This window comes from Pyxicephalus adspersus, chromosome 1 (genome assembly GCF_032062135.1).
Source record: "Pyxicephalus adspersus chromosome 1, UCB_Pads_2.0, whole genome shotgun sequence".
NCBI classification, from domain to species: domain Eukaryota; kingdom Metazoa; phylum Chordata; class Amphibia; order Anura; family Pyxicephalidae; genus Pyxicephalus; species Pyxicephalus adspersus.
Genome location: NC_092858.1, coordinates 119,343,983 through 119,353,373, shown reverse-complemented (window position 1 = coordinate 119,353,373; position 9,391 = coordinate 119,343,983). Strand labels below are relative to the sequence as shown.

General features: G+C 36.5%; 1 protein-coding gene across 1 annotated transcript in view; it reads right to left on the bottom strand.

Annotated features, from left to right (window-relative positions):
• C1H1orf162 (chromosome 1 C1orf162 homolog) overlaps positions 1 to 9,089 on the bottom strand; it is a gene marked incomplete in the record, with an annotated part of 15,815 nt that extends 6,726 nt beyond the window's left edge. The window contains 2 exon segments of the mRNA XM_072399045.1: positions 6,635 to 6,678; positions 9,034 to 9,089. Of these exon segments, the coding sequence (XP_072255146.1) occupies positions 6,635 to 6,662 (28 nt within the window).
• Positions 9,090 to 9,391: the final 302 nt, after the last annotated feature.

Genomic DNA, 9,391 nt, shown 5'->3' with positions numbered 1-9,391 from the left:
ATTGCCATAACATACCTGGTTTAATGGAGGAATTGGGAATTCCAATCTCTAACTCAACTGAACGGTGAATATTCATTGATTGCCTAAAGTGGAGCTTCAAGTGTGTCCTCCTTTACAATGGCATAAAAATTTGGGTCAGTCCCAATTGGCCCTTCAGTTTCTTTTTGTGAGAAATATGCAGACATAAAGAGAGTTGCATTACCATTAAGAGAGTTGCATTATCAGTTGCATTATAATGCAACAAGAGTTGTTGCATTATCACCAACACAATTGGGTCATCTGTGTTGATCTTAAAATGGTCTGCTTCCTTCTTGGTCAGCAACGCGGATACACCAAGTATCCCTTTTATCAGTGCATGTGGGACAGCAGAGCTAGTGAGAGGCATTGGGTGGAAAGGAATTGGCCTCCAAGATCTGCCCTAAAACCAGGGGATGCAAACATTCTACATGAGCCACTTGTTAATAGAAAGAATAATATATTCTGGCCTCTGCACATGAAACTGGGTCTCATGAAGCAGTGTGTTAAAGCTTTGCCAATGAAGGAGACTGAAGTACCTCATTTTGCTATTTCCTAGCCTGTCATTTGAAAAATTAAAGGCCGGTGTGTTTGATGGTACACAGATTCGGCAGCTCATCAAAGATGAACATTTCATCAGGACAATGACAGAAGTCGAAAAGAATGCTTGGTTACCAATCAAAGCCATTTTCAAGGACTTTCCTGGAAACACACGAGCAACAAATAACACAGAAGTAGTCCAGAAACTCTCGGAGAGAGGATGAGCATCAAGCTGCATTTTTTGCATAGTCATCCTTGTAACTTCCCGGAAAACCTTGGTGCAGTCAGTGGTGAGCAAGGTGAACGATTCCAGCAAGATTTGAAGGTCATGGAAGGACGGTATAAGGGTAGATGGGATGTACATATGATGGCTGACTATTGTTGGAACATTTGTCGGGATTGTCCTAACACTGAACACTCCAGGAAAAGCTATAAGCGTAAATTTTTATCTTAACCGCTTACCCGGTTAATTTTCAAATATTTACTGTAAAATAAAAGTCATAGAGTAACAATAAATCATTTTTATAAACAAAATACATTTAAATAAATAATACATTCTAGTTATTATTTCATTATTTTTTCACTGTATGTAAAATTTGTATGTATTTTGACAAAATGGGGGGTACCCTGTTTAGTAAAAATGGATGTGGTAGCAAAAAACTGGTGTCATTTCTGTAGTCACCACCCAAAAATTAGTAAAAAAAAAGTGTAAGATCTAACTCAACAAAAATGCGTTCCCCAGTGTGATTTGAAATAAAATTAGAGTATACAGGCTCTCAAAAGTGACATTACTTTTTAAATGGACCTGTACATATAGGGTATACATCAATATAGCTTACTTTAAAGCTACTAAAGCATGCCAATAGTTCTTAGCATATACACTTTCAGGTATTCAAGAAATGAAATTCTAGGCCTAGTTTCAGAAAACACAGCCCATGAAACAGTAAAATAGGAAGGAAATAAATCCACATGATTGCCCAGTCATAAAGTTTAGTAAAAGTTGAAACCAGAAACAAAAAAGTAGCTTCCACAAAGTACTGCAAGCTATGTGTGTTTTCAAAGAAACAACATGAAATCATACATGTAACTTTTAGTCCTGACCCCCTGCAATATTTGTTTTTGGAGGGGAGTTTGCAAGAAAGTTAGCATGGGCTTTAAACAGTTAAAATATTAACTATATACAGGATGACAATCGAAAATCCGACCAACAATATTCGTGTTCTTTCAGTTTTCCAGCATGAATCTTGGATTGCATTTTCAATACAGGGACTGTAGTACATTGTTTGCCCACTGATGTTTTGAAGGCGCTGTTCTGCAGAAACAGCTGTTAGGTCTTGCTTGTTACACTAAATACACGTTGAGCCGCCCTGCTGCCTGCTCCCTGGAACTGTGCTAGATGTCCGTGGTGCTGCGAGAGGAAGGCTGGCCTGTGTGTAGAGGTGAGTATATAAAAAAAAAAATATCCTGGAATATGTCAGCACTATATAAATAATGGATAATAATAATAATTCCTTTTCTGCATCTGGCCTTGTTTTTAGTGACCTCTAGCACGATCTATCAGTGAGAGAAAGTTTCCTTTAGTCCTACAAAATTATGTAAGAATCATATTCTAGTAACCTCCTATCTGTTGATGCAGTAAAGTGTTTTGCAACTTATGAATATGACTCGCCATTTATTGCATTGGTGTTCCATGTTGTAAGAATATACAAGACATATTTAGTAATGTTTATGATAATTATGATGTTCAGACAGATCAGTTCATGATGCAATATACTGTCAGGTAGCCATTTACCATATTGCAATAACACATTCATAATGACACATGTACATTTGAACTTGACAATCCTTGACAGCATATTATTTCAGTCTTCCTTCCTTATTCTGTGTAAATAACTGATGTTACATTCCTGGTGTTCTTATAGTTAGGTTGAAAAAAAAGATGCAAGTTCATCAGGTCCATCCACCACTAGGCAAATACATGCATACAGAAACCTGCATATTCCAGATAGAACCATATATGCACAACTGATCCACAGGGAAGGAAAAACATTTGTAAAAATTTTTGGTTCAATTTACTCCAACAGGGGTAAAAAAAATTAAGTAATGATTCTGTGAGGTAGTTGGATGTTCCCTGGATGGATAAACAGTTTTTGGTGATATTTATCTTAAACTTTAATACCCAACTTTCTTCCTGCATTCATTCATTTACTCTACACTATTCTTTCATAATTCGTTTGAATCAGAATATCATATCTAGTTTTTAACCTTATCCCTGGTGAACAGGAGATTGATTTGCCTCCTTAATCTTTCACTTTACCAAACTAATTGTGCTCTGTTTATAATACATATGCATAATATCCAGCATACATATAATGGAGAATCAATAACATCTATTGAAAACACATGGATGTGAAAGATTCTCCACCAAAGAATGTTTGGTGAATGTAAGAATCACTACTTTATATAAAGAGCTTAGCTTGTCCTTACAAGCAATAAGAGCTGTTAGTAAAGTAAAGTAAGTTTATACCTGGGTTTCTACTTGTAGTGTGGCACTTGAAATTCAGAAAGACTTTGTGCATCTTCATTGTAGGGGGTTTTGTAGCTCAACACATGCAGAGACTGGGTTAGGGCAGCAGAGTGTAATGAAGTAGCAATTCACAACTACATCAGTCTATCATAGTCACCTTTACTCCCCTCGCTTGACCCCCACAAAAATACATAATAGAATGATCTCTACACTGGAGTCTTTTCCTTGAATTTTAGAAACAGTGGGATCCTATTCTTAGGTTCCGTGTCTCTGAGCCCCCTTCTCCTGAAACTTCTCCCCTTGATGCCAGACTCTTTCACCACCAGGAACTAAGTTTCACTCCTCAGTGAAATAAATTCTCAGGGCCCGGCCTAGCCAGGCCCCAGGTGCCCACAGAGCCACCTGCCCTGTCCCCTCTAACTCCTTTAGCATTCCATGGGATGGGAATCAGTTCAGTTCTCCACATAAATAACTTGTAACAGAAACATGTCATAGGTCCAAAAAAGTAATGCCGGATTAGTTGCTACCTTGGCAAAGACAAATGCCTCTGCTGCAGAGTCCATTACTACAATAATAAAGAGGAAATTATGAGAGCATCTGGGGAAAAAGGAAGTAAACGACATTTAAATCACCTTTTTACCAGATGTGTTTTGCACAGCTCTCAAAATGAGGATTCATTTGAAACCCCTACTTAACAAGAGAGGGAAAGTTGGCTCTACCTACCACTGGGAATTCCTCTTATACTCCATTATGAGAAAATTAGGGACTACATACTCTTTGATTTCCTATGTGGACTTTTTTGCAGCCTTCCAATCTGTTTCTTCTGTAAGTATGAGTGTCAGAAACAAGCATCACATACCTGTTTCTTTTAAGCACAGCAATACACAGAGACAGAAATTTATACATCCAAAAGACCCAATACCCAAACACAAAATAAGTAACCCGGTATATGCTTTGCAGTGTCCTGAAAAATGCAAAGACAAAAAAATGCAAAAGACTGGGGAAGACACACTTTCATCAGTGAATCTGGGTGATCCAGCAAACCTGGAATGAATCTGGTCCTAATAAATAGCAAAAGACTTTTAAAAAAATAATTCCAGGAACTGAAAAATCAGTTTGGAAGGAATTGACTTCCAAGCTACAAGAACCAGTCCAATTAAATGTGACCAACTTCTACTAGAGATGGTGTCCCGTCACTTCCCCCAGATTGGTAGGTGTATGTGCCATGGACTCAGGAAGCTATGTATTCTTCCATACCCCTCCTGTGTGTCTGTACTAGATTACTATAAAAAATATTAAAAAACAATTCAGAATTTGGTTTCCTTAACTAAAAGTAATAACCTAATTCTGCTATGCTTCTTCTAAGTAAAAAACAAACAAACATTTTTATCCTCATAGGATCCTCTAATCATATTTCAAGGTTCACAAAGACTGCATTTAATTTCCTTTATTCTCTAATATCCCAACTATCTCTTGTATCCATAGCTTCCAAAACTCTCATCTCTAAATTGCCTGTCTAAGTTTTGGGTCATCTAAACTTCAGAGTCCAGTACCTAGGTTTTTCTATGCATGAATAAGAACTCCATCTACAGAGTCTTTTCCTTACTATTTAGGAGTTGATTTTTTTCATGAAACTCTGCTCAACCCTCTTAGAGGCAACCTGCCCCTACTTCCAACATGATTTTAATATGTTTGTAAAGGGTCACATAACAACTGATATATGTTTGGGCTTTAAAGCGCCGTTCAGAAACAAACCTATCTGGCTTTTTGTGACTTCCCAAGAAGGTACTTACTCTGTACACCCTCATCATGTACAGAAATAAAAGACACATATATGTGAGAGTAGAAACATGTATAAACAATATGCGTAGTAAATGTGTTCAATTAATGTGCTTGTTTATCTGTTTTTTGTGAATTAGATGGGTAATTGAACTTGAAAATTCACTAGTGATGGGAGAATGTACTTTAACATATCTGAAGGGTATTAAGTAGCCATGGGTGAATGTACCAAGAAATACAATACATATAAAGTATTAATTGTAAGTAAATGTTTATGTTCTACACTCATCAGCCAATGGGAACCTGTCTGCCGTGTACTCAAGTATTGTCCAGAGGCTGATATGTACATTAGTTAGGTTTTGCACAATGTGTAAGTTTAAATAATGCTAATAAACTAGAGGCTAAGTATACTAAACTATACTGGATGTCCCCCTGGGAAACACATCACAAGACACTTTACTCATTGTGGCATAATTTCCTTTAAAAAAGTTTTGTAATTGAAACCCCTAACATAGGTTTTGTACCTATATAGATTAGAAAAGGAAGTTTACCATTGCACCATCAACACCACTATGTAGATGATCCAACAGCACAATTAAGGAACAGGATAGTAACTAACTGACCTGTGTTTCATTTTCACTATAACTACTTTGAAATGAGGCAATGTTAAACCTGAACACACATTGTCTTTTAAATAAAAATAGCATAGAGCCATCGCAGTTAGTGCAGGAATTGCAGCAGGGAAGTTCGGACAATGAAAAAGTAATACAAGTTTTATGATCCCTAATTATACAAAGCTGCCAGAAATGCTAGGTTCCTAATGCGTTACAATGGCACAACACATGGTACCTGTTCCAAGGCACAACGTTTTAAAGCAAAGTCATTTATTGTCTTACAGAAATAAAACTTTGTGGCTTTGTGATACTAGCCAAAAGAAAACTGGAGATGTGGATAAGTAAAAACCCTTTCCATATCCACTTCGGAAATAGTATGATAAGGAAGAAGGATATATTATGGTGACATTATGTTTGAATGTAGGTCTGTTTAAAAACAACACTGTGCTTTGCACATACAAAACTTTCTTCCATTTTCTCCTGTGCTTTCATTTTCTTCTGTTAAGTTGCAAAGGAAATACCTTGTTCATCATAGTATGGTGGAGGAATTGTCTCAATAATCTTCGTTTACCATGACAATGATAGCGCTTGATGATGAAGCCAGTGCCGTCACTCAACCATGTGTAAGTTACTAATAGAACAACTTTGACTTTTTTCCCCACCTTCCACAGCCAATTAGAGCAATATGAATTAAATAGACTGTTGTATATGCTGCTAGGATAGAACACAATTTTTTTGCTCATCCCAGTCTGCCATGACATGAGCCTATGTGCAACCCTAACTAAAGAGGAGGACAATGATCTGAATCAGCGCCTGTGCCAACAGAGTGGTCTTGTTTACGTTCATGTGGAAACATCATCGTGAAACCTTCAAGACACTGCAAAGACTTTTTGAAAAAATTTTTCTCACCGTCAAAGGCAAGTGTTCACTTCCCCAGAGAGCAAAGTGAAAATCCACAATATCAAGCAATACATTGGGTTTTTTAGTTTAGTTTTTTAAATGTAATCCAATGATTAATTGGTTTGGGTATATTATTAGCATGGATTTGTGCACTATTTATCATCATTGCCATTTCTTACCATTAGGTTTAAGGCTTATATCAGAAACTAGAATTTACATTGAGATGCACTTAAATACACAAATTACACACAGTACTTACCTGTAGGTTTAGAAGATTTCCCACCCATTGTTGTTGATGGGTATCTATGAGCAAAGAAAATACATTTTGTAAAAATAGTCATGCTTGCATACCATAAAGTTATGTTTTTGTGAATATAGAATTATCATTCATAGTGCATTTTAGTGGAAGTATATTTCTTTCTGTATAGGTCATCAAACTTTTTTGGCAGTAAGATTGTAGTAAATGTTGGAAGTTTGAAGAAAGAAAAGTTGAAGGAAGAAAGTTGCTGCTAGAATCCCCAGTACAAGATGCCATACACATAGTTAGTCCAGCAGTTCAACCATTAGACAGAGAAATGTGAAATAGCCATTAAGATATTAGACACTTTGCATTTCATTTTTTATTACAGGGGAAAAAGGTCAAAATTACTTTGTTTTGTAATTGTCACTTTTTAAATTTTTTAATCCAGGGCAAAAATATGTACTTCGTTGTTCAAGCTCCTTCTTTGTTCACACGGGACAGTTACCTGTTTTCTTGTTCTAAAATAGGCACTGATATACCAATGCATCAAAAATTAGAATAACCAGAAGAAAAGGGCTTTTTTGGGAATAATGGAATATTTTACTGAAAGTAGTACTTAGTAACTTTTAACTAGACAAAGCTCGAATTAACTCAAAAGTATAGCATGACAAAAGATACAGGAAAAGTGTTTTCACAATGCATAAACCACGGCTATCTCATTTCCCGACGCTTTTTGCCATGTGGCTTCTTCAGGGGAACGTAGAGATTTGAAACTAGCATAATATGGAATAAATGAACAATGAATACAAAATCGTCATCAATAATACAATGACTGAACATCTGGATTACAGTACATAGTATATATAATCATAAATGACAATGCTGAAAGCATATGCCCTCAATTTAAGTATAATAATGAGAACTTAGGAAAAAAGGCTCTCCGAAGATGGTAGTGGTTCAGGCTGCTCAGTTTGTAGCCTGAAGGTGACAGCAGATTCTAGTTCTAGCTAGCACTGCTAGTTTTGGTGCCCAGGGTTCTCCTTACTGACAGGCGTGACAGTCTTGAGTCTCGTCCCAAAAGCTTGGGAGAACAAAGCAGATGGGAGTATTGGGGGATTACCAAGGGAGGAGTTAGAGGGTATGCCCCTAGCTCTTCCCCAACTCTCACTGTGCATGCACAGCTCTGAGCATGCGCAGTGTGGTCTTATAAACTCCACTCTCACATGGCTTATAAGGCGGGGAATCACAGAGCCCTTTAGCTGGGCTGCTATACTAGCAACAAGAACTGCTGCTGCTGTCACCTTCAGACTGCAAGCTGAGCAGCCTGAACCACTATCATCTTAGGAGAGCCTTTATTCCTAGGCTCCCATTATTTATACCTCTGACTCCTTTTCCAAGTAAATTAATTTAACCTATTTCATTCCTGGTTTCATTACTACTTAGCTACTCAATATGATCTTTACCCTTACATGTTTTTAATACAACTTTTCCCCCTCCAGTCAGCTCCTTGGACTCTTGCCATCTTTGAAACCCATCAGTTTCTAACAATCCCAATAAGTGCTTTAATTTAACTTACCCTCAATAAACTATTTTATCCTTATTTTATTTTTAATAACGCACCTCATGACTTTTTAAAGAATAATTTTAGTCTTTATTCATCTCTCTCTCAACATACCACCTTCAAACAAACATACATTTTTTTTCAAAAGTTACACTGATTACCTATCTTCCCTTTGGAGGGACCACAGACACATCCATTTATCTTTATCAGCAAACACTTCAACAAGTACCATTTTTCCACAATATTTCCTATAATGTCATATTAATATGGTAGGGACATTAGATTGTGAGCTCCTCTGAGGGACGGCTAGTGACATGACCATGGACTTTGTACAGTGCTGCGTAATATGTCAGCGCTATATTAATACTATGTAATATTAATAATCAAAGATGACTAGCATTTAACCGTTTAAAGGATTTTAGTTGAACTTATGGATCACTGTATTGACATACTGTATTGAACTAGTACCTTTAAAAACTCTCACCCTAACCTAACTGGAAGTTAAACACAATTCAGTTTGTCAGGCATAAAACGTCACTGATAAAGTAGTGAAAGATGAAGACAAAGTCTCTGATTTATTAAAGTTTTCCAAGGCTAGAGAGAATACATTTTCATCAGTGAAGCTGAGTGAACCAGCAAACCTGGAATGGATCTAGTACCAGATTGAAAACATTTGCTAACAAATAAATAATGACTTTTAGGAAATCCATTCCTTTATTTACCCAGCTTCACAGATGAAAGTGTATTCTCTCCAGCCTTGGAGAACTTTAATAAATCAGGGCCAAAATCTTTATCCCAAATTTTCTATACTTTGCTGTATGTATATAATCTTAATTGAAAGAAAGTAATTTCATACCATTAAGTCTCTGGTTAGCTTCCAAGGCTGTTCCTGGAGATAACCCCAATGGTGTAACATAAGCGGGTGGAAATTTTATGAAGGATATGTCACACAAAGCCACTGTTTATATCAGCAAAGCACACACGTAGTTGTTACAGTTCTCTTTTGCTATGTTGTCACTTCTCTTTTTAGTCATCAACATCTATTACAGGGTTGTTTCAAAATATTTAGGTGGTTTTATGTTATCCTAGTCTCTTAAATTTTCATATAGAAACATTTCTAATTGCCTTCTTGATATATTGGTTGGATTTTACACTATAAACAAACAGCATATTACAATTTCTCATTTAAAAAAAAAAAAGCTGTATGTTTATTA